The sequence below is a fragment of the Apostichopus japonicus genome, chromosome 4 (assembly GCF_037975245.1).
Source record: "Apostichopus japonicus isolate 1M-3 chromosome 4, ASM3797524v1, whole genome shotgun sequence".
NCBI classification, from domain to species: domain Eukaryota; kingdom Metazoa; phylum Echinodermata; class Holothuroidea; order Aspidochirotida; family Stichopodidae; genus Apostichopus; species Apostichopus japonicus.
In genome coordinates, this window is record NC_092564.1 from 22,232,140 (window position 1) to 22,259,514 (window position 27,375).

At 38.4% G+C, this 27,375-nt stretch overlaps 1 protein-coding gene across 4 annotated transcripts; it reads left to right on the forward strand.

Moving 5' to 3' along the window:
* The first annotated feature begins 839 nt into the window (after positions 1-839).
* On the forward strand, positions 840-25,474 carry LOC139966814 (uncharacterized). 4 transcript variants are annotated; one of them, XM_071970181.1, is made up of 5 exons: positions 840-999; positions 17,320-17,429; positions 18,516-18,702; positions 21,056-21,099; positions 23,664-25,474. In XM_071970181.1, exons 1-5 carry the CDS (start codon positions 968-970, stop codon positions 24,200-24,202), a joined length of 912 nt encoding a protein of 303 aa, XP_071826282.1. In that variant the 5' UTR covers positions 840-967; the 3' UTR covers positions 24,203-25,474. The 4 variants fall into 4 exon arrangements, with proteins under 4 accessions (XP_071826282.1, XP_071826280.1, XP_071826283.1 ...); XM_071970179.1 differs by having other exon boundaries at positions 841-999; positions 18,453-18,702; XM_071970182.1 differs by lacking the exon at positions 840-999 and adding an exon at positions 4,075-4,829.
* Positions 25,475-27,375: the final 1,901 nt, after the last annotated feature.

A 27,375-nucleotide genomic window follows, 5' to 3' on the forward strand; every position in this document is an offset into this window, starting at 1 on the left:
GGGATGGGGAATGGGGGAACACAGTATATTCACATTTACATAGTAATACACATCGTATATTCACATAGTAAATTCACATAGCATATTAACATAGTAATACACATCGTATATTCACATAGTAACTTCACATAGCATATTAACATAGTATATTCACATTTACACACAGTATAGTATGGATCAACTTAACTTCCAGGTCGTGAGTGGGTGCTGTTTGCATGCAGTAAAACCCTTTCCCTTGTTTCAAGAGGAAATTTAGAGCAATTGAGGACGTTATTTGGAAAACTTAGGATAAGAACGACAAACGTGGTAAAAGTTTATCATCGGCGGATGAGGCTGCAAGGTGTTTTTGTCAATTAATTTTGTCTTTCAAATGTGCATATATGGAACAATATACGAGGTGTTTGTTTTATCCTGAACATGTAAAACGGAAACACAGCACATACGATGAGCGGAGAAGCAGTAAAAACCCTTTCCCTTGTTTCAAGATGAAAATGTGGAGTAATATATATCCTAAACATGACACAATATACCAATCTTTTCAAGTACATTTGAATGTGATATTTTCAAGTACATTTGAATGTGATATTTTATGTCCAGTTTATCGCCAATACATTGTATAAATTAAAACTCATCATTTGCAACAAAGGTACAAATCAAACATTTTAAGAATGTTTCAAACTTCGCTACCGAGACATATCCATTTGGTCTGAATGTAAAAACCTACTTTCCTTTAATTTTCTATACGAGACAATTGTCTATGTGCATTGTAGCGTGGTCGTGGCAATTGAACGGAAATCGTGAAAAAGCCATCTAGTTGATTAGACATTGCTCGTAGCTGTAGTAATTTGTGATTACACACTGCAAGGGCACACATGCCAGTTGTCTGATATAATCACGAGACTATTGGTCCTGTGCTTATTAACTGGTGGAAGTATTGATCAAACCTGATAACGTAGAAGAAGCGAAGATGGGGAACAACAATTCTCAATCCGACTCACCGTAAGTATATTGATCTCTCGAATCAGCTTGGTATCATGTCTGTTCACCAAATTGCAAATTGCATATTAATTAGTAGCGAATGAATAGTGACTATACAGAAAGTGGATTAAGGAACAAAGAGGAGAACGAAATGTAACACAAAGAAGTGTGACGTTAGATAAATGTTTCGGACTATGTGGGTATAATTGATAGCATTTCCATTTGTGCATATATATAGTGTAAACGGTGTTACCCCTTCATCGTAGTACTTTGTCCCATTCCCCATTTGAATTACTGGTCTTAAGCCTTATATACTGCATACAGTTCTACTGTGTTTTCTCTGCATTGAAGACTCGCCCCAAACCGCGTGCGGCCATCTCAAAAGTTAACTTTCTGTTGCTTGCAAGTGACGTTTAGTTTGTGCCGCTACAAAATGCAGACAGTAATGAAACGTGGTACCTTTATTGTTATCTTTAGCTGGACCTGAGATGTCCATCGCCGTATCGTTTGTATGCTGTGCTGTGGGTATTGACCGCAGCTGTATGTACTGACTATACACTAGTGTCTAATTACCGACGGTAGCAAGCTGTGTGTGTATTTTCTGGGATCGATGGTGGTGTTTAATACTTCTGTTACACCTCATTCGAAAGTAGGTCAAATTACCGGCATTAGACGTTTCTTTTTGCGCGAGTCTTCACACCCTGTAAGTATAGGTGTGCGTTGAGCCAGCGTCTAATTTTACAGGGATATATTTTCTACTAAGACGTACAAGATCTTTCGGTGACCGTATCTACTGAATGCTGCACCACTTTTATGGAACTCCCTCCCGATTGTAATTAGGTCTTTAGATTATATTATTCAATTCAAGCGTTGTCTTAAAACTTTCTTTTCTCATAACTCTATTAGTTTTTGCACCCTCAGCACCCGTAAAGCGCATTGAACAATTTTTTTTGGAGTCTGCGCTAGATAAGACTAGTTACTATTATTATTATTAAGAGTCAGCTTTCTAAGTTGTTAGCATCTGACCCATAAAGGAGTCTTGTGTCAATAACTTATGAATTTTAACATCGCGACACTCGGAGTAAAGTGGTAACAACTTGTTAAAGTTGTGTTTATTACAGTAATTTAATGCTCTTATATTTAAACTTCAAATGGGGATGTCCAACAAGGGCGTAGGAACCGGGGGGGCTGGGGGGCGCCAGTGAAAAATGTGGAGGGGCGGAAGTATCATTCCGCCCCCCCCCCCCCCGCTCCGCAAGTCAGAAAACCCCTTTTTCATTTCCAAATGAGAAAAAAATCTCATTTGGAGCACCAAATTACATCTAAGGCCAGGTGAAAATACAAAATTAAGTTTACAAAATGGAGTGGGTGTTGAAGTGTGCTATATTGCACCAAATTGCATCTGAGGCCACCTGGAAATGCAAAAAATTCCAAAGGGGAGGGGGAGACCCCCTCCCCTTAGACCCCTCCCCCAGGCCGGCCATCAGTCTTCAGCCCCCCACTCAAAAGTACCTTCCTACGCCACTGATGTCAAATGTTTATTGTTAGAAGTCTTAGAAGTCTAAGGGTGCCACTAGATCAATACTCTACCGTGTAGGGGTTGCCTACGCATAACCAAGCCCTGATGATATCAAGGACCAACAAAGTTTTTCAATTGGTTGATAAATTAAAATTTGAACACAACATATTTATATGAATGCCTTCAAAACACATTACGCACTTCGTAACCTCAAACCGTTCCCTGCAATAACTTGTAATATATTTTAAATGATTTTTTCTCTCATGATATGTTTAATAATGCTCTGTGAACTTCGTGAACAACCTCTGCACATGAAAACTTCCGGTACATAATGTACGTGCTGATAGCGAACCATTTCACACACTTAATTCCCATTGATATTGGTCATTGACCAAAATCATCTTACAACTTTAACTTGCTAGTTCGCCAAGGTACTGCTTTCATCATTCATGTGATATGTTTGTAATGATAGTCTTGCTAATATTGGAGTTTACTAAGCTTACGAGTCACTCGCCAATATGTCGAGCGTAGTGCATTTTCTATTCGCCAAAGCTAAAATTCTACTCGCTAATGGCGAGTTGGCGACCGTATTTGTCGAGGCCTGCGCTACATTTCACGTTGCTGAGTTCCTCTATAGCGCTCTTTGACCAGTGTATTTGTTATACGCACGAAGGTTTCTATATGTCCGATGCGGTCCTACTAAAACCCGCCTGAACATGCCAGATACAAACGCAGAACATAATTTCCTGTTGTTGTTTTTGAAGGTCAAAGCTCATTTGGGGTCAATACAGCCCAAACTGTGAATACCATACAAAAATATATTCAAAACTCCCAATTTGAAATCAAAGCAATAACAAAATACCTCCAATGGGCAAGGAATTACTAAGTGTGTATTTTCTGGGATCGATGGTGGTGTCTAACACTTCTGTTACACCTCATTCGAAATTAAGTCAGATTACCGGCATTAGACGTTCCTTTTTGCGCGAGTCTTTGCACCCATTAAACTACCATCGAGAACTTCAGTGAACAGGTCCCTGTTTTCCTGACGGAGATCCTCCAAATATTCTGAAGAGTTACGCAACCTCAACGATAAAGAAACTGACAAGAACGAGGTGGCAGCAGACCGCAACTTCACCGAAGCCAACGTCAATAGATCCAAGATCTACGATCTTGCCTGCTAATCCACCAACGAGCCCTTATTGCAACGCCTTAGCCATAGCTCCTCCGTGACGTCCGTGACGTCCGTCTAGCCTCCGAATCATTTCATCGCTCCGACTCATCATCATCCACCACGCATCACACCCCCCCCCCCCCCCAAATTCCTCCATCCACGTTCAGTATTGCCTTCCGAATCGGCCCTTAAAGTACACATTTCATATACTCTCAATATCTTCCGCTCTCAAACATTGCAATCTTAGTTTTTCCGACCAGGGGCTTTCGCCCCTGGCTCGCTGAAGCGCCTTACGGCGCTTCAGCTATCTTCAAGATAATATTGTATCGTATATGAAACAGTAATCATTTAGACAAAATTATTTGAAGGCCTCTGATGGTCATGATTTTCTGCTCTGTGAGCACCGTCGGTTGTAAATTGGTTTAGTTAGTTTTGTAAATTAGACTTAAATTCCTGTTGTTGTTATATCAGCAAACTGCTACTTCAGAGAACCATGTCTATCTATGTGTCTGTCTGTTCCGGTGATGCCTTTCTACACCATACGTCTGTCCTGAACAAACTCGAGACCCTGGCAACGTTATAACATATTCTCCATGTAATAAATGGTTGATTTCGTTCCTTTTAAGAAACCTTATCTACACCTAAACGAGGAATCTTCATTTTTTTTTTAAAAACTCTTCCGGCAGCAAACTAGTTTCACACTTGGAGGAAGCTCATGAAGGAAGTTACAATACTGTATAGTATAAACAAACCTATATTATCCTTCAGTGTTATTTCTTCCTACCAGTACTAGTGAAGGTGTGTTAAAATAACTGGAGGACGTTCATAAAATCACAAAAAAACTAGTTTCACACTGGGAGGAAGTTCATGAAGGAAGTTATAATACTGTATAAGTATAGACCCATTAATGTACTGTTCCCACATTGTAGTACAGTGTTTTCATTGTCAACTTACAAAGTACAAATGACAAGCCTATTTGATCCTTCATGGTCATTTCTTGCTACCAGTACTAGTGAAGGATTGTAAAAACAACCGCGGGACGTTCATAAAAAAGCTTAATATTTGTTAAGTTAAAACCTGACCAGAAAGTAGAGAGCTTTCACCGAGGAAAAAGAGGCGTATTGTACTTGAAACCATGTGTGGGGGCAGCAGCAATTCAAGGTAAGTTCTATTACAATATTTCCATACATGGTTAGTCTATCTTGTAACCATTTCAAACCCAAACGCAACTTTTTAAATTGATTTGAATCAATTTGTTATATATACCAATTGCACAGAAATCCAATGCTATGTTTCATTAACTTATTGTGGCTATACGTGTATATTCTACTTATATAGTCCTTCTGCTCATTAGTTATTATCAGTCATCATTACGAGGGCCGGTGCGTCCAGTAAACGAACTAGGGGCTGTCCAGGGCGACAATATTCAGGGCGACAAACCAGTAAACTATAACCACAGAAATGGTGCAGAAATTGAATAAACTATACTCCCTGTACAAATTTATTGTCTCTAAATCCTTTCCTTGTACCTAGCCCGGAAAATACGTATAGTCATGAACATGGATGATGCAGTTACGTGTGTATGCAAAGCGTGGTGACTGACACCATGTCGTGCAATCAATTATTACATATGACAGTGGCGTGCGCAAGGGGGCGGGGTGGGGACGGGGACGGGGTCGTGACAGACATCTCCACCATCAGTGGCGGGAACAAGTTTTGAAACGAATTGGTGTACACCTCCGGGTCCACAGCGCCATGATGGAAAATGCAGTGCTGATATGTATTTAGACAATATTTAACTCATCCCTATACGTGTAAACTGGGCATGAGATATGATATTTTATTGACAATTTGTGCAAAATGGTACTAAAGGGGTTGCCAACCTCACTCCTCCTGCGCCTCTGAAGTTAAAATCGGTGTGTCATTTGAATTAGTGTATAGATGGGTTGGGGAGGGGTGATAACTTTAGATATCTCGTCCCGAGGAATGCGACTCATTTCCTTCGTGACCTTAGACTTAATAGGATCAAAGGTTAGAGGTCACTGGTCCCACAAAAAACACTGGCACTTTGTCATTACGAGCGCGCCAAAATTGAAAAACTGGGCGAAAACGCTATGACCCATGTCGGAATAAAACATTTCTCATATCATATTTCTCAACAATGATGACATAAAACATTAGTGACCCTAGCCACTCCAGATACACCCAGTTCTAGCGAAGTTACTGGTGGTTACATCAAAATCTGTGACACTCCAAGAGAAACTTTCGTCAAACGAAAATCCTAACTGTAATCGAGCTATAGCACGTCTTTAATGTGTCATGACTTTCAGGTTCAGTCAACCATATATGTAGATGTTGGATATACCTATATATAGCTAAGAGGTTTAACCAGTTCATTTGCCGAACTTGAATACTTGAAAAGTAATGAAAGGATTATTATATCAGTTCCTACAATGTTATCAATAGACAAGTTGTTAAATCCTTTAGGTGCTCTAAAACCTGTGAAACAGGTGCTGCTGATCAGGACTACGTTCAGTTCCAACGGATAGGCTGTTGGGTCATTCCGTGTCAAATCACGGATGGCTGTTGCTGCACCCTCTCCAAAAATTCCCATTTTTTTTACATGATTGGAACACCGTGAAATAAGCATATTCTGAAAATTACAGTGGCATTGCTTCACAATTGGCCGATTTATCACACTTTGATATTCCGCAATTTGTCGCCACCGTTGCATTATGGCGTTTTCTTGACTGTTGAGGTCTCATTTCTCAGCAATTAAACATGCTACTACCTTTCTACTACAGATGCCTATATAGTCTATCCCATCTAACAGGAATACAAAAAAAATTCAAAACATGTCTCAACGAGCCAGAACATGGCAACTGATTCATAGTAACATGTCTCAGCGAGCCAGAACATGGCAACTGATACATAGTTACATGTTTCAGCGAGCAAGAACATGGCAACTGATACATAGTAACATGTCTCAGCGAGCAGGAACATGGCAACTGATACATAGTAACATGTCTCAGCGAGCAAGAACATGGCAACTGATACATAGTAACATGTCTCAGCGAGCAAGAACATGGCAACTGATACATAGTAACATGTCTCAGCGAGCCAGAACATGCAGAACATGGCAACTGGTACATAGTAACATGTCTCAGCGAGCAAGAACATGGCAACTGGTACATAGTAACATGTCTCAGCGAGCCAGAACATGGCAACTGATACATAGTAACATGTCTCAGCGAGCCTGAACATGGCAACTGATACATAGTAACATGTCTCAGCGAGCAAGAACATGGCAACTGGTACATAGTAACATGTCTCAGCGAGCCAGAACATGGCAACTGATACATAGTAACATGTCTCAGCGAGCCTGAACATGGCAACTGATACATAGTAACATGTCTCAGCGAGCAAGAACATGGCAACTGGTACATAGTAACATGTCTCAGCGAGCCAGAACATGGCAACTGATACATAGTAACATGTCTCAGCGAGCCAGAACATGGCAACTGATACATAGTAACATGTCTCAGCGAGCAATTACATGGCAACTATTACATTGTAACATGTCTCAGCGAGCCAGAACAGGGCAACTGATACACAGTAACATGTCTCAGCGAGCCAGAACATGGCAACTGGTACATAGTAACATGTCTCAGCGAGCCAGAACATGTCAACTGATACATAGTAACATGACTCAGCGAGCCAGAACATGGCAACTGGTACATAGTAACATGTCTCAGCGAGCGAGTACATGGCAACTGGTACATAGTTACATGTCTTAGCGAGCAAGAACATGGCAACTGGTACATAGTTACATGTTTCAGCGAGCAAGAACATGGCAACTGGTACATAGTAACATGTCTCAGCGAGCAAGAACATGGCAACTGGTACATATCAACATGTCTCAGCGAGCAAGAACATGGCAACTGATACATAGTAACATATCTCAGCGAGCCAGAACATGGCAACTGATACATAGTAACATGTCTCAGCGAGCAAGAACATGGCAACTGGTACAGAGTAACATGTCTCAGCGAGCCAGAACCTGACAACTGATACATAGTAACATGTCTCAGCGAGCAAGAACATGGCAACTGATACATAGTAACATATCTCAGCGAGCAAGAACATGGCAACTGATACATAGTAACATGTCTCAGCGAGCAAGAACATGGCAACTGATACATAGTACATGTCTCAGCGAGCAAGAACATGGCAACTGATACATAGTAACATGTCTCAGCGAGCCAGAACATGCAGAACATGGCAACTGGTACATAGTAACATGTCTCAGCGAGCAAGAACATGGCAACTGGTACATAGTAACATGTCTCAGCGAGCCAGAACATGGCAACTGATACATAGTAACATGTCTCAGCGAGCCTGAACATGGCAACTGATACATAGTAACATGTCTCAGCGAGCAAGAACATGGCAACTGGTACATAGTAACATGTCTCAGCGAGCCAGAACATGGCAACTGATACATAGTAACATGTCTCAGCGAGCCTGAACATGGCAACTGATACATAGTAACATGTCTCAGCGAGCAAGAACATGGCAACTGGTACATAGTAACATGTCTCAGCGAGCCAGAACATGGCAACTGATACATAGTAACATGTCTCAGCGAGCCAGAACATGGCAACTGATACATAGTAACATGTCTCAGCGAGCAATTACATGGCAACTATTACATTGTAACATGTCTCAGCGAGCCAGAACAGGGCAACTGATACACAGTAACATGTCTCAGCGAGCAAGAACATGGCAACTGGTACATAGTAACATGTCTCAGCGAGCCAGAACATGTCAACTGATACATAGTAACATGACTCAGCGAGCCAGAACATGGCAACTGGTACATAGTAACATGTCTCAGCGAGCGAGTACATGGCAACTGGTACATAGTTACATGTCTTAGCGAGCAAGAACATGGCAACTGGTACATAGTTACATGTTTCAGCGAGCAAGAACATGGCAACTGGTACATAGTAACATGTCTCAGCGAGCAAGAACATGGCAACTGGTACATATCAACATGTCTCAGCGAGCAAGAACATGGCAACTGATACATAGTAACATATCTCAGCGAGCCAGAACATGGCAACTGATACATAGTAACATGTCTCAGCGAGCAAGAACATGGCAACTGGTACAGAGTAACATGTCTCAGCGAGCCAGAACCTGACAACTGATACATAGTAACATGTCTCAGCGAGCAAGAACATGGCAACTGATACATAGTAACATATCTCAGCGAGCAAGAACATGGCAACTGATACATAGTAACATGTCTCAGCGAGCAAGAACATGGCAACTGATACATAGTACATGTCTCAGCGAGCCAGAACCTGACAACTGATACATAGTAACATGTCTCAGCGAGCCAGAACATGGCAACTGGTACATAGTAACATGACTCAGCGAGCCAGAACATGGCAACTGATACATAGCAACATGTCTCAGCGCGCAAGTACATGGCAACTATTACATAGTAACATGTCTCAGCGAGCCAGAACAGGGCAACTGATACATAGTAACATGTCTCAGCGAGCCAGAACATGCAGAACATGGCAACTGGTACATAGTAACATGTCTCAGCGAGCCTGAACATGGCAACTGATACATAGTAACATGTCTCAGCGAGCAAGAACATGGCAACTGATACATAGTAACATGACTCAGCGAGCCAGAACATGGCAACTGATACATAGTAACATGTCTCAGCGAGCCAGAACATGCAGAACATGGCAACTGGTACATAGTAACATGTCTCAGCGAGCCTGAACATGGCAACTGATACATAGTAACATGTCTCAGCGAGCCAGAACATGCAGAACATGGCAACTGGTACATAGTAACATGTCTCAGCGAGCAAGAACATGGCAACTGGTACATAGTAACATGTCTCAGCGAGCAAGAACATGGCAACTGATACATAGTAACATGTCTCAGCGAGCCAGAACATGGCAACTGATACATAGTAACATGTCTCAGCGAGCCTGAACAGGGCAACTGATACATAGTAACATGTCTCAGCGAGCAAGAACATGGCAACTGGTACATAGTAACATGTCTCAGCGAGCCAGAACATGGCAACTGATACATAGTAACATGTCTCAGCGAGCCTGAACATGGCAACTGATACATAGTAACATGTCTCAGCGAGCAAGAACATGGCAACTGGTACATAGTAACATGTCTCAGCGAGCCAGAACATGGCAACTGATACATAGTAACATGTCTCAGTGAGCCAGAACATGGCAACTGGTACATAGTAACATGCTTGTTGAAGTTTGAGCATTACTGACCGTTATGTGACCTTCTATATTGGGGTCATACTGATGATAGTAAGGTAAGTACGGGAAACAAGCTACTGGTACTTCTAATAAGAAACAATATACGGATATAACCTTAGTACCATTGTGCACAAAATTGTTCGTGTCTTTCCGCGATTGAGTGCTCCATTGTTAACCCGCGGTTTACTGGATATTCTTGGGAGTTAAAGATGTTCGGAAGACTAGAGTCTTCAATGATAGAAATAAGTTTGAGACAGAAAACTCTGCAGTTGCAGTTAACTAATATATCATATATATAATATTATATAACATATATATGATAACATATCAAAAGCTCTACACAAATATTTACAATAGGCAAATAACAATTGCTAGGTTTAGATTCTCAGCTCAGAATGACGTACTGGGATTAAATCTACCAGTACTTATATACAACTCTGGAGGTCGCGCAAGCCTCTTAAGTTAGCTGTGCTCTCCATATATGTGAGCTGTGTTGTCTCTAATATGTTAGCATATATGTTAATGTGCTATCTATAATATGTTAGCATATATATATATATATATATATATATATATATATATATATATATATATATATATATATATAGATATATACTGTATATATATGTGTGTGTGTGTGTTAGCTCCGCTATTTGTAATATGTTAATGTTTTAAACGAAAATGATGTCAATTCTGCTTATAATAACTTTTTTAACTTATAATAATTGTTTTCCTATTCGCCAAATCAATCATAAACAGCGTCGTAGAAAGAAACACCCCTGGATTACGAATGGTATTTTGACTTCCATTAAAAGGAAGCACAAACTTTACAGACGTCAGTTAAAGTCTCCTACAGTTATGTACAAGTCTATGTATACAACGTATCGTAATAAGCTTAACCAAGTAATTAGGCTTTCGAAAAAGCTCTATTTTGACAATAAATTTAATGAGAGCAGAAATAACACAAACCATACATGGCGTACTATTAATGAAATGTTGCACAATAACCGTAAAGAATCATCATATCCTGCTGTTTTCAAAGATGGTGACCAAGAAACCAGTGATGAAAATATTATTGCGAATAACTTCAACAATTTCTATGTAAATCTTGGACCATCGCTTGCTAGTAAAATAAATAACAAAGGTAAATCACATAAAACCATCTATGATAACAATAGTCATTCAATATTCACATTCCCAGTCACTGAAGAAGAACTAATTAAAATTGCAACTTCCAACTTGAAACCCAATAAAGCAGCAGGATATGATGATTTCAAACCTGGTATTATAAAAAATGTTATTCCTTTTATTGCTAAGCCTTTGACCCATATATATAATTTATCATTTAACACTGGCGTATTCCCAGATAAACTTAAAACGGCAAAGGTTATACCAATCTATAAAAAGGGAGATTCAAATGTATATGAGAATTATCGACCGATTTCATTGCTTTCCTGTTTTTCTAAAATCATAGAACGACTTATGTTCAATCGCATATTTAATTTTCTTAACCAATATAATATTCTCTGTAAAGAACAGTACGGCTTTCGACCCGAACATTCTACTGAACTGGCTTTGGCAGATGCACTTAACAGTTTACATACTAGTCTTAATAATGGCAAAAATTGCATTGGTGTATTCCTCGACCTTTCGAAGGCGTTTGACACGATCGATCATACCATCCTTATCAATAAATTATTTTCATACGGCATTAGAGGAACTACTCTCAACTGGTTTGAAAGCTATATTTCGAACAGATATATACCTTGTATAAAAACTCTAGATCCGATCTTGCTAAAATTCGTTGCGGCGTTCCACAGGGTTCAGTCTTAGGTCCTTTGTTATTTATTCTATATATTAACGATATTTGTCATGTCTCCAAACTAGCCAAAATCATTCTCTTTGCCGATGACACCAGTATTTTCTTCGAGAGCGACGACATAATCACATTATCTTCCAACGTGTCAAATGAATTAAATAAATTCTGTAATTGGTTTTCAGCCAACAAATTATCACTAAATGTACAAAAAAGTAATTACATTGTCTTTAATACTCGTAATACACTTATTTGGTATAAAGATATATGTATGGATGGGAAAATAATTAAGCAAGTTTATACTACTAAGTTCTTAGGTGTAAATATTGATTGTAAACTTAGCTGGCGCAACCATATTTCAACTATTTGCAGTATAATTGCACGGAATGTTGGCATATTATCTAAGTTGAAATATTATCTATCGGAAAACATACTCAGAACACTATACCAGACCCTGGTTGTTCCACATCTCACTTATTGTTCCATTATTTGGTCTGGTACATACAACACCAACCTTAACAATCTTATATTACTTCAAAAGGCAGCCATTCGCCACATAACACACTCAGCCCCACGTGAGCACACCAGTCCCCTATTTAAGAAACTCAACTTACTAAAATTGCACGATCTCATTAAAGTTAAGCTTGCATTATTTGCCTACAAGACCAGGAATGGATTACTACCAGCTGCCTTTGACAATTTTTTAACCAGTAACAGAGATGTACATAATCATAACACGAGGCATGCTAATCATGCCCACTATAATCTCCACAATACCACCATTGGAACTTTAAGCCTACAAAACCGTGCAACAAAAACATGGAATCTTCTAATGAACGATTTAAAGAGTAAAAAGTCAGTCACATCCTTTAAGAAGTGGTTTTGTAAGGAAATAATAGCTAGTTACTGACTAAAACTAAATTATACCTGTATGTAATTACTATATATATATATATATATATATATATATATATATATATATATATATATATATATATATATATATATATATTGAACATTTAATTTGTACTTATATGTATGTATGTATTTATACACATATATATATTTTCTTTTTTCTTTTCTTTTCTTTCTTCAGGGAGTCTTCCACACTGTTAAGCTTTTAAGCTTTATGGAAGACTTCCCTCCACTTTGTACTTTTGTGGCAAACAAAATTATAATAATAATTGTTCGGAGTATCTGATCAGAGCAAAGATAATGATGAGAAATGAAAACATGCAACAAATATCACTTCGCAAGTCGGAAGGATGTGTTTATTATCATAGGCTTTCCTGTTTATCATTGAACTTAAGTATACAGAATAATTATGTATACACTACTACCTTGCAGTGTTACAGTATATATGTTTGACCATAAGATGGATGCACCGAGCGTTTCTGTACTGAATACGGTACGTCTATACAGAAACGTATACCTTCAAATAAAACATGCACACGAAGTGTTGGACAAGTTAAAACACACATACAGAATAAGAGATTGCACTAATTACTAAAAGTTTAGAGGAAAGATTTCTCCACTCTAGCTTCTGTGATTGTAATATAAAATATTTGAGTGGACTCGGCTTGACTCAGTGCGTGTCGATGGTGTCCGAGTGAGAGACAAATCGAGTCCGACGTCCGCCTTCAAAGTACGAGGCCGCAGACATAGGGCCCTTGCCTAAATGGACTCAGAGTTAGGCAATGGTCATTTTTTACCATTAATACTAGAAAATAATTGGTAATACATAAATGTACATAACATTTCCCTCTAAAGTTGTACATTTAACACTTCTAAATATCTGGAAATGGTGATTGCGAGGGTCAAACCTGACTACATAGTTTTTTTTAATGCTTCAGTTTTTTGCCCGGTGGGCCGGTGGGCCGGTTGGGCTGGGGACCTGGTAAAAATTACAGTCAATTTTCACAGTAGTTAATAGAATACAGACGGGTTGTGTAGAAATATATTTTTAACTGTGGGAATCAGTTCATGAAATCACCATGTTAGTTAGTCTGTTAGTTCGTAACAAAAGAACGTGCTATTGGCAACCCGTCCGTGTTAATTGATTTTATTTAGGTTTTTTTCCATTTTCCATCTTCCAAAAACTAAATAAAATCCAGTCTAAAACATATATTTTTGTCTATTTTTGTTTACGTTTTTGACTTTCCTCAGTTAAAGCAACTGTTGCTTCTGGAAATTATATTTGGGTTATTTTTAAAGGATTATTGTAACCTACAAAATTGAGAAATATAGCATCATTTTGCATCTAGACATTCCTTAACTTAAAAAAAATCGCAATGGCGAGAGGGACACCCCCTCCCATTAGACCCCTCCCCCAGGACGGCGATCACTACGGTAAGTAGCATGTCAATGAATAATGGGCCGGTCGAGGTGGAAAATGTCCGGGCCGGTTTTAAGACACAGTCCGCCCCTGCGTACAGGTAACTACAACACACTCTTCCTTATCAATTGAAAGTTTACTCCCTAATTTCTTCCGAGGAAATGAGCCTTCAACTCTCAGAACATTCCCAGGCTTTGACGAAGATTATTTTCTTGAGGAAGAAGAGGAGGAAATAGTTTTTGAGGGTGATGAAGATATCGGTGTTTTTTCCATATCAATTGAGCCCCTTGCAGAAGAATTGTAAAACGATTCCGATGGCCGAGACGCGCCGGCTGCCGATCGAAGTCCCCGAGCAGAACGGTTGGACTCTCCTGAACCGAAACTGGTCGGTTGAGCATAAACAAAACCACCGTTATTAAGACCATAATATGATTTAAATTATCTCGATTGTCGATGATCCTGCTACTTAACTTCGTAGCGAAGCTCCTAGAATTTTGTGTCTTACAGTGCAAGGAAAATGTGACATTCTCTACAGTACATCCCTGTAGTACTAGTAGTGGTAACATGGGGTCTAGACCTAACTAATAGACGTTGTATAACAGGCTATAGCCCGTGTAATTGTATCATCCAAACTGTTACGTGAAATCATACTACAACACCAGTTTTACCAGAAAAGAAAAATTGCAGATCTAGTATTGATAGTTCTAAAACCAACTGCTTTAAGTTTTGTACACAATATTAGGTAACCAATAAAAAATAATCGTCATTTGCTGCATCAAGGAGGCCTAGCTATGGTCATAACAAGTAATTTGGCAATAGTATAGGCCCACATGCACTCGTAAAGTTGTGTTTATGTAGTGTTTTGAACGAGTCGTTATTCTGCGATTTCTGTCATCTTTTGGAAAAGCGTGCAGGTGAAATCCGTCTTTACCTGTGTTGGAGCAACCTGCAAGCACACATCGGCTCGGCATAATTAACAGTTACGAGATAAATTTACATAAAACAAAACTCCAAATCTCAATTACTACAGAGCACTGTAACAGAGTAACGTTGTGTGTTCTCAGATGTTTAAGAATGTAAGCAAAGCGTCCCGGAAGCGATTTTTTTTCCCTGAACCTTTCGGGCAGTGTACGTGGAGTTTAGCCAATCAGAGCGAGGCTGCGTTGATGACGTACTACTCAGTAAAGATGGTCGTCGGGTAAATGCGTCGCTTCAATAACATAAGGTGGAAAACGAAAGAGCGCAAGTTCGAGCCCCCGTGTGGATTTTTCCCCCACTTTTTCTCATGTTCAAGAAGTTATGTCCAAGTATTATATCATGAATTGAAAATCGATATTATAAGTTATGTCATGGTTTTAGTGCATGGTCATCTTATATATGAAACTCCGTAGATAGTGTGGCGAAAATATATATAGTTTCTTTTGTTCATTTTCCTTCTAGATCTTATTAGAGGGAAATCGGTCTCAGCCCCAAAATGTGGTACATCCGTTTTATGAAGGTTTATCATAATTTAGAGGCAGATGACTGGCTAGAATAAAAGACAAGGGAAACAGATATTCATTCTGGAACAACTAAAAAGAGAGGATTTATTGCATAATAAAACATGGGCAGTACTTGCACTCTTTTTTTACCTAATTCGCTCATCAGTTTACAACAGATATTTGGCAGTTTCCACAATAAACCGTTAATTACTGGACCTCGTCTCTCACAAGGAGGTGCTATAGGACTGTACCACTGTGTACAAATATTGCTGTGTAGATGTGTGTAAACTGTAAGTATGTAACATACTACTGTACCAGTACTACAGTACTGAGTACAGTGTCATGTCAATCTGAAGACATTGTAAATTTGTACAACAGACAGCGATCATACATCGCCGGATTTCAAGAAAGAAACCGATGCAAACGTCACGTAAGTTGTGCACAATGATATAGTATAATGTTATTAGTGCAAGGCCTATATACCTTAATACTTTCTGCTGTATTACAACAATTATGTTGACTTATCGAATGTGATTTCCCCACTTCAACATTTGGTACGCACGCTGACCATCTTTACTGAGTAGTACGTCATCAACACAGCCTCGCTCTGATTGGCTAAACTCCACGTACACTGCCCGAAAGGTTCAGGAAAAAGAAATTCGCGTCCCGGAAGTGAGCTGAGTTCCTCGAATGACGTCACGCCGCATTACCGAATATACAACAATTTTTAGAAAGTTTTATTACCCTCGAATTTTTGATCGTTTATTCCTCGAGGATGCAAGCTTCGTTTGACACAAATTGGGTATCATTGGAAAGCTACGAGTGTATAGAAAACGATGATTTATATACATTTTTCCATTTCACCCTCTCTTTAATTGTGCATGAAGGACATCTGTCAAGAAACCATGATCATTTATCTATAGCATAACGTCACGGTTGCATGAGGTCAATCAGTCTAATAACGTAGCCTGGTAAGGTATATTGTCTGTGATTAAGATTTACATGGATACGTCTTTGTCTGTATGCCGAAATCAATCAGCCACGCATTTATTATTCTTAACAACCACGCACGTCTGATAAATATCATTGAATAATGGGTTTGTGATGACGATTAAAAACACTTAGTGACCAGAATGTTGATGCATTCATTTTGAGTTATTGATAGACTCTACCAAGTTTTTCTACTTGGACGAGGTTGGCCCATTCATATATATGCATATGCGGAGGCTATATCGTAAAACAAGTAACACACTGTGTATTTCTCCATATACCGGCTCACATTCCGTCTGCGGCGATGTAAAGGTAAAAGGAAAGATACAATTTGCCGAGCAGTCTCGGTAGAGTGGCTTTCTCTCTATTTCTAGTCTTTTTCGCTTTCCAATACAAAAAAGATATACAATGGATTTCCCTAGGCTTTCTTTATATCGTGAGGGTGTCTGGCATACGCTATATACAGCGGATGGCAAACTAGCTGAGAGGAACTACTGAGATGCAACAATACTAGAACCGGAATATTCGATTAACAATTAGCCTTTACATGATCCTCGTTTACTCTTGTTCTAACTTCCAAGAATCAAAAGGTTATATTTCGATCTATTTTTATATTTTATACTGTACTATATCGCCATTTGAAGTTCCAAAAGCCATTTTCTGTGTCAAAGCCTATCGAAAATCACATCATTTGCAATTTCAATTACTATAGATCTCCGGCACCAAAACCAGCAACGACAACCAAACCAGTAACTACGAGGAGAACAACGAAGAAAAGGAAACCGACTACAACATTACTGACTACGCGGCCAACGACTACGAGTAAGAATTTATAAATGGAACTGTACAGTACTAAAGGGATCTTCTGGTGACTGAAGCTCATTGCTTTCATACTAAAATTAATGAACATGTCTGCATATTCAGTTAAATTATATCCTCGTAGCACTTCGTAATTCCTATTTTAATTTGGTAATATATTGTAGACGTATCTGGCTCTAGCACGGTAAATGATGTTACCAGTTCAATTGAGCTAAATATATTCTGTTTTTCTTTACATTTCAATCATTTACCGCCAAAAGAAAGATATTGTCTCTTCACATCCGTTGCAAATTCTTACCACAGAGAGAACATTAACAGCCAAGCAACATTCCAAATGTATCATGTCTGGCTCAATGATAAATTAACAAAAATAGTATAAAGGTACTGTTAATAAAGTAAAGTTTTTGAAGAATCACTACTCTTACAGACATTCAGACAACCCGCTGTTATCCACTTCCTACAGGGTAAGAGGTTTAGCAATCAACCATATATCTATAGTTGGGGATAGGTATATTGATTGAATTGGGGCTTTCAACTTAAATGGTGGGTTTTCTCGTTAATATAAGTTTTACATTTTGTTACCAGAATATCCCTCTAAACAGAATTATACGCACTTTACCATGCACCCTCAATAGTAGTTTTCCCTCTTGTTCCTTTGTTTATATGTTATATCTAATTTTTATCTAATTTCTCTTGAAACCCAATTTCACGCTACTTTCTGAAACTTATCTGGACTTAAAGTTCCATTGATGTTGCAAGAAAGAATTAAGCTTCGTTGTTATGAAAACAAATGACGGAAATTTGTAAATGACTTTCCTTACAATGAAAATAGTACACCAACAATACACTTAGCATTATCCCTCTCTGTAGACTCATTGACTCATGAAATCAAACTGCACGATGGTACCACGTGAATATCACGTGTCTATAATTAATCATCAATATATTTGCTGTATGATTAGCATTTCTCACATTTCTTTCTTTTTTTTCTTGTTGTTCTTTTTGCACTGCTCCCACCCATTATAGCTACGTCACATCACACTACCGAAAGGTTACCCTCTCAGCAATTTCACTTCTCAACTCTTGTAGATGTCCCGATAGAAACTACAGACCCGCATACTATCTTTACAGCGGCAACACAGCTGGGCGATCTCGGTGTAAACAATACACTCCAAGGCTCAGGTCTCCGTATTAGTCAAATCGCAGTTATCGTGGGAAGTATGTGCCTTGTCATCCCTATTCTGATTATAGGCATCTTCGTTTGGAGGAGGAACCGGTAAATTTCAATTCACTATGTTAAAAAACAGAAGTAGAAGCAATCAGTTTAAAGCATGGTTAACACTTCTAGCCTCGACATGGTGTATAGACCGTTAAAAAACAAAACTATCACTTCAGGTTGTATTTTTATAGAACTTAAGTTTTGAGATAGCACCTTTAAACAATTTGATTATATCTTGGCTACCTTAAATCATCAATGTTTTTGCTGTCAGATTAGCATATCTCTTTTATTCTTGTTGTGTTCTGTTTGCCATCCTCTCATCCATCAGGTACTCATCAGCTATAAGACTTATGACCTCAAATGTAGAGCAAATTTGTCAAAGACAAATGGTAAAATTCTGTCTTAGTGCAATTTCTCAAATTGATAAACTAATGTGATGTAATTGATTTATTGTGCAAATTGACTCATGTTGAGATATTTAATATTAAGCTTATATCAGTGTAACGTTCCATAATTCTCAATTTCTTCTACCCATTTAAATACTCACAATATCGGCATGAAGAGATACACGCAATATTAATTCTGAGATATTTAGCCTAACATCCAATAACCAAATTCTTCTCTTTTGAAAATACCCTAGTTTTCTGAAATTACCATTATCGAGTGTTTTGATACCGGTATTGATGTAGGCATATAAGAGACTTTGTTATACCAGCATATTATCCATATATATGTGGAAGATATTTTGAGTGAAAACGATATTGTATAGTCAAAGCTCACCACACCAAATTTGAACTAAAGAATGGTTGCTTTATTTCTTAGTAAAACTCCACTTCATTCAGCCTTCAGCTTCCCAGTCATTTCCTCTACGTCAAACATGTGATCATATTATCAAAGCGTCAGTAAAACTCACATGCAAGTGATACTAATATACTCAATCAGTGTATTACGTTTTCTAATCACGGAAGTAATATACATAGTTCCGTGTTCACAAGGTTTGGACCCTGTGGTTTCCGGCTACAGGTCACGCTTCCATGCAAACGCAAACATTTCACGTGTCTCCGGTAAACACCGTTATAAAATGGGTAAAAGTTGTAACAATGTGACTCGTTGAAACTGCCAATTGAGTCCAAGCCTATCGAGGGGGGATATGCGTAGGACTTAAACCACACAACTAATTTGTGTATGTTACAGACCATTAGAAACCACTGCAATACGCTAGGGTGCATTTCTATACTATTTTTTGACTGGACTATATAGAGTCTAGCACACATTCCATTAGATCATTCTTCCGTCAGATGCAACCAAGGGCGTAGGAACCGGGGGGGGGGCTGGGGGGGGGGGGCGCCAGCCCCCCCAGTGAAAAATGTGGAGGGGCGGAAGTATCATTCCGCCCCCCCCGCTTCGCAAGTCAGAAAACCCCTTTTTCATTTCCAAATGAGAAAAAAATCTCATTTGGAGCACCAAATTGCATCTAAGGCCAGGTGAAAATGCAAAATTATATACAAAATGGAGTGGGTGGGTTGAAGTGTGCTATATTGCACCAAATTGCATTTGAGGCCCCCTGGAAATGCAAAAAAATTCCAAAGGGGAGGGGGAACCCCCTCCCCTTAGACCCCTCCCCCAGGCCGGCCATCAGTCTTCAGCCCCCCCCCCACTCAAAAGTACCTTCCTACGCCACTGGATGCAACACAAAACTCAATGGGACAACAAAACATTTTATGGCCTCAGATGACATGTTTACAATTTTCACAATTTGATCAGGAGAAATACTATCTACTGTCCTGCTGTTGTTTTTGTGATTATATGAAGTTAAAATAACATGTTTTGGTTGAGTTATTAAAATTTATAAAACAATTGCGAGTTAAATTTATGCCTGCACTGAGGAGCCGACGTTATCATCAATTTAGCCTTAGAGAGAGCAGTCCAGAGTGTTAGCGTATTTTGAATGTAAATATCTTGAAAACCGGAATAGATAAAAACATCTGCGCTCAAATGTATCTCTTCTTTATTAGATTGTAACATATCAAGACCAAAATTCTGCTTAAGGTAAATTTTTAATGAAAAATTAAGTCTTGAAATGGAACGCGGTGACATAATTCCTCAGGAAGACCATCTGCATACCTCAACGAGTAAAGTACCAGAGTATTGCTTGATGTCCACTTTATTTGATTGGCTGTAATATAAACGTACCTTACACTTACTATGGACAGTTACCAATATTTTCAAGAATGAGAAACATCACCATTTGAAAACACCAGTACAGTATATCTTCCTTTGATGCTTTGAATTCCTACGCTTTAGAAATCCATTAGCCTAACTAAAATAAATGACACCAAGACATGATGATAGAAAGTTTACGTACTATAAAGGTCAAGACATAACGTCTTCATGTTTTTCATCATTACAGGACAAAATCATCTGTGAAACATACCAAACAGTCTTCATCCGGTGGTAAGCAAATTTGTGTATGTTAAAACTCTTGAAAGGCATGTCTTTAAGCTTGCACCAACAGCATATTATCTATACCTCTTTATCAAGTTCTGTAACATATCTTTATACCTAAACGCTTAGAGTACTTTGCATGTACAATCCGAGAGGAATAAGTTTCTCATCGGTGACAAAGGAAGAAACTAAAAAGTGAATGACAGAAACCCGGTGGGGTGCAGGGTAAGTTGAGTGGGGTTTAAGATCTTCCTCAGAAACACTCCGGATAGGACATAAAAGAGCTCGATTATTTCATTACCTACTTTGTTATTACTTTGATATTTCATTTGACTTTATATAGAAATGTGGACTATTCCTCGAAATTTCGACTTTATAACAAAATTTCTACATTAAACCTCAAATTTCTACTATTCTTTCTCAAAATGTTAACTGTTCTACTCCGACCTATTATTTTTTTCTTACTTTGTTTGACTCGAGGAATAAGTTGAAATTTCGACGTTTTACACAGGAAATTATCTGAAACATTTTCATTTCCCCCTCCAAATTCGTTGAATTTTGTTATTATTACTTTTATTTGTTTAAAGATATCTAGTTGCTCAAATTGTAAATCTTTGTAACGAAATTTCCGTACCAATACAAATGTCAGTTTTTATGAACATGTTGACGTGCAAGGTCATTTTATACTGCTTTATATGAGGATGTGATATACATTGGAGAAGGTTTTCTGAAGTAAACATTTCCGTTGAAACCGAAACTGCCGTTAATTCATTGAATTGTTCAGTAGCTATATAATCACGACGTACTAAAAGACGGTCGCAGATCAAGTTCACAGTTGGCTGCACATGGTGAAAGATTTGGGGTAACAACCGCGCCAAAAACACCCACACCAATGTGCGAAAACGCAAAAAGTGTTTCTCATATCAAATCGTGAAAATTACGAAATGCGATAGCAAAAATATTGTCAAATTATGAAATAAATGTTGTTAATGGCTGGTTTGCACAATTGTTCACACTAATTCCCACCTTAAAGTGTAATTATGAATGTCTGCATGGGGTTTTGCGCGAAAAGTGAATTATGCGTACTATTTTCGTGGTAAACTGCGTATTGATATTGTGTTGCACAATTACTACTCAGAACATGATTATATGAACGTCTCACAATAGGACTAAATAATTGATTCATTGATTGAGATAACATAGTCTTCTGGTCCCATTTTACAAGTTTTCTTTGATTCACATGGATTTGTCTCTCATCATGCTTATTTTTGCCACTAGTGCTGTCCAAGCATTTCTCGTAGGCAGCGCTACGATAAGATATGGGTGAATATGAACCCGAGTGATTAATGAATTAAAAGAAATTAAGTTTGAAATGTTCTAGAACGTGTAAAACCACTAGAAGCATTCCGGGTTAAATTTATCTACACCTTTTGAGAAATGAATTGACAATCAACTCTTTAAACGTCAGAGCTCATCATTTTAGTGGATGGCCAACAATTCTAGCAAAAGCATCATACAATCAGCCAGCTTCTCAGAAGTAACGTAAAACTATAGGAGAACCGTAAAATAAACATCAGGGGTGATGAATGGTGTTGGATGTAGTACACGAGTGTTGTGTATATTGTTGTCCATGGATTGCACCGAGGAGCTGACGTCATCATTGGTCCAGCCGTTTAAGCATATTTTAGGAGAACATCATAAAAACGGGAATATTTGTAAGCACAAGAGGCGGCTCATTGAAACAGGGCCCAAAGTTTTCAGGGGCCATTAAGGGTAGGTTCCAATATTTTGAGCCAACGGATCTGACAAGTAAGATAGCCGAAAGAACTTACATACATTTTACATTTATGGCTCTGTGTCCGGTGCAGTTTGGCTGAGGTAAGGATGAGGGCCCCAGTTTGTCACTTTTAAAACTGGTGGCTCTGAAAATTTAGCTACTCCACTGTATAGACAACGGTTCTCACTAATAGTGTGCATGCAGTCATTCTTGAAGGGCGGACTTTGCAGGTGCTGAGGATATAATAATATAGTTGTGGTTGTTAGCACGGCCAATTAAACTAATGAAACCGAGACAAAGAGTCAAGCAATCAATAAATTGCTTATTGTACTATTGAAGTATTTTTTTTAATATAAATGATCTAATAGCCGTATTAAATGTTGTCGGCTCCCTACGACGGGAAATGTAATCAGGAAGAAACATTCCTTCCAGCAAAACGATTTCAAACAAAAATGTTAATAAACCTTATAATGTTACAAAAAAAAATCGAAAACTTCGCCAGATGTTAATGAATTGTAGTTGAATTAAAAAATGACATTTATCGATTTATCGATTAATCTGAACACGGCACTGAAAAAGTATAACCCCTTGAGTTTTAATTTCTTTGAGTTCGTTTAATTTCCCATATGCCTTTTTGTTCGGGTGATTCAAGTTTTGGGACAAGAGTGATTAGCATCCAGACACCTGCGTGTTGAGTCACGTCGAAGTTTATATCATTACTCGTATCAAATTTCTTTATGAAGTTGCCGTGACATCAAGTAAATTTACTAGCAGAATTATTCATATTTTCACACAGATTCCAATAAGCACACCAAGAAAGGAAGCAGCTCTCTAACCCAAGACAATGTGCCGTCTTACGACGACCAGATAAACGATGAAGACACACCGTTACCGTTATACTCTCAAGTTAACAAGAAAAGGAAGAAAGACGATGGAAACATAAGCAGCGGATCTATTAACACCAAAGAAATACCAAATCAGGAAAGTAGACAACAACCGAATACCACTGCAGGTCAAGGAGAAGTAACAATAGAGGCCGATAAAGTTGGTTATTCAAAAGAAAACCCAAACGAACAGACATATTCACAAACTGACAAATCACTGCCACCAGAGAATGTGAGCATCGTTAAACCAGAAGGCAATTACAAGAACGTTAACGATAGGATAAACTACGAAAACACGCCTGTGATGTCACAGGAAGAATCGACCTATGAGATTAAAGGGGATTTTCAACCGGAATTACTGCCTCAAGAAAACACATACAATCAATTGGATAGGTTAGATCGATTCATCGCAAACCAAACCGTAATCGGTGAAAGTGTTTATGAACAGTAGGCCTGTGGCCAAGCATTTAAAAGTCACACGCATATGCCATAAAGATCAAGAATGGTCAGCTTTGGTCTACTAGACTTAATTGTTATACTGCCTCCGTTATTCATGGTACTTCAAAGTCCACATGTACACTAGGTTGGAATACAGCTATAGAGACACTGCTAATGACCTTTAAGACAATCTTGACCACAGTATGTGTTTCTCTACAAATTGTATGTTGTCGTCGCCACTACAGTACATCTGTTTGTCTTTGCTATCACTGGAATGTTTTTGTCGCCACTGCAGTGTCTATGTTGTCACCACTCCATCTGTTGATATTGTCGCCGCCAGTGTTTTGTCGTCACCACTGGGGTGTATATCGTCGTCAGTGTGTTGTCGTCACTACTGAAGTATATAGGCGGCCGTCGCTACTGCAGTGCATGTTGTCGTCGCTACTGCAGTGCATGTTGTCGTCGCTACTGCAGTGCATGTTGTCGTTGCCACTGCAATGTGAATAGAATGATGAACAATTGAGTTTTCTAATATATACATACACACAGATTCAATATAAACCGACGTTGCAGGTTGTATGATTGATTACGTAACATCACGTAATATCAACGCGTTGCTATATAGGCTGCAGCACTCGGCATTGCCAATATACCAAACTTAGCCAACTTTCCGTAGAACAATCGGCCATAAATTATCATGGTGATGAACAGGTATAATGGTTTTAACTCCTGGGTGTTCATTGTACCCCACTAGCGAGTAGAGTGCCGAGATAGTGTATATGAACAGAACGTTGTGAGATTTATTTCGGAGAGGTTGTAAGGCTAAGTGGGAGACAAATGTTTACTTAGACATGAAATGGAACTGGCTGCTTGAAAGAGTCAATCATGTTCTCATATTCCTGTAAGGATAAACACACTGATATTATAAAAACAGCAAGAAATAGAGAGAAGAAACGACTACAAACGAACGAAAAAACAAACAAGATGTATAATGTCAACGCATTCATTTTATCAAATTATTATTTCTACCAATCGCATGTTTAATTGAATTAATATTACCTACACTTCACACGAATCTTTTAACTTTTATGTGTCTGAAATAACTGAATGTATTAAATGTTTGGATGTAGGCTAGCTGTGATACATGGTTGCAAGCGAAAAGTTCCCATCTGAAACTTTTCTTTGGTTACTTTTCATTGCAAAAGATAAGGATATATTTTAACATGTCTCTATATGAAATCATTTTGACTGGTTTTGTAGAATAAATATCATGACTTATACTCAACTTAATTGTTCTCTCTCATCCTTTATTGAATTCATATAATGGATGTTACCAATGTTTACATTCGGTGTTTTATGTAATGTAAATATATACTTTATTTTAAAACATTGTCTACACCTTCATTATAATACGCGATTCCACTAATTCCTTGTTTGTAGATCACATTAATGTAAAGAAATACAAATAGCACATACTGGGTGAATAAATACTCTCATATAATGGTTGGGAGGAAAGCTTCGAACACGTTAAGTCCAATCGTCAGTTACTAGCCGCAGTCACATGACTTTAAGGCTTTCCGAAGTCGTTGTTTCGTCGACGATGTAGCAGAAAAACGTTTCATGAAAACCTCTCAAAGGAAATATTAACTGTGGACCCGTGGGGAGAACAGACGGAGCACCAAGCCAAATTGGCAAAGGTGTGGTGCAGCGATTTGACCCCCCCCCCCACCCTAACAACTTGCGACCACAATGTTTCAGTCCAAAAACATGTCACCAGGAAGCAAATTCTCTTGTTAAATGTCTAAATTGCTGCTGTGCAGTATTGTTGGATGGAGTCTTCCGTGGAGTTGTTGTATAGCCGCTGTTGGCTTCCTAACTCTTACCAAATCATAACCTAACCAAAATTACATGTGTTGACGGTGATACTCTCAGCATGGATGTGTTAATGTTAATCAACCGGAAGATATTCTTGTTAACCCCGGGTTGTTGCCGCCAAGAACACAGTCTTGTTTAACCGTTAAGCCTCTAATAGTGCCCTGAGCAGCTTACATTTACTACAAAATGCCCTTTATCGTCTGCTAAACTTATAGTATGTTGCAAGGCCTAAATTAACCAGTCGTCAATTCTGAAGATATATATTTACATTTTCGAGGCGAGTCAACGCTATTGTATGTTCTCTCTGCTGTTTTCACGCCGTAGATGGAGTTATAGTATGTATAACATCAATATAAAACATGATAAATATCTAACATTTTGGAATTTAGAAACGCATGTCTAGTACGTCTTGTTTGTGTTAGGTTGTTGTATATAGAAACATTTCATAATACAGTATTGGGTTTGCTAATAAGTGTGATCAGTCTTTTTCACTTTCTTGTGAGATAAATTTGTGACATTGGCGGCAACTTACACCCTCGTCTTCAAAGTATTGTCTGTTAATAGTATAAAAGTTAACGCTCATGATGGAGAAGAAACATGAAAAATATCAGCAGGAGTTCAAACCATAACACAACCCAGAAACTTGACAGTTTTCAGTCCTTCAATTTTGATCGATAAGCTTAAGTTCTTAGTGAAATCGTTTTTTATCCATCTCACTAACACATACATCCCTGCTCTCAGTTTATACACGCTCTCTCAATCATGTTCAGTATATTTATCACGACTTACTCGAGAATTGCTCGCTAAAGTTGGTGACAACTCAAAAATCAGGACGCCTGACAAAAAGGGAAAATACCTTGGCTGTAAACTTGTCCGTTTTTTTCTCATACTGGTATTTGCAACACAAGAAGGAACAAAACCCAGCATGACAGCAAATAAACAAAACAAACTTACGGATGTTGATTTCTTTATTTTACTGAATTGTATTTCAGGTTCATCGTTGCGTCTTTCGCTGTATACCTGTAGCATTGAAATGAGAGCGTAACAATTGGTATTAACCACATCATACCATCATACAATTATATAGAAGAAATACAAGGGAACCAAACATTCCAAATCGTAAAGGTCAAGCGACATAGACATGTTGCACACTTGGAATATAAAGGAAGGAAATCTAAGATACTGACTTGCGATTGATATTGTTCTTCATACTAAGTCCTGTTTCGATTTGTACGTAGGAATCACTTTGGTAAGGAAGTAATGCCAGTTATTCATCCCGTGGGAAAACCGAGACTGTTTACACAATAAACA

Coding starts and splice junctions, on each gene's coding strand:
- LOC139966814 (XM_071970179.1), top strand. CDS start 968: ATGGGGAACAACAATTCTCAATCCGACTCACC. Junction 17,430..18,452: donor TACGCGGCCAACGACTACGA/GTAAGAATTTAT, acceptor CACCCATTATAG/CTACGTCACATCACACTACC. Junction 21,100..23,663: donor CAAACAGTCTTCATCCGGTG/GTAAGCAAATTT, acceptor ATTTTCACACAG/ATTCCAATAAGCACACCAAG.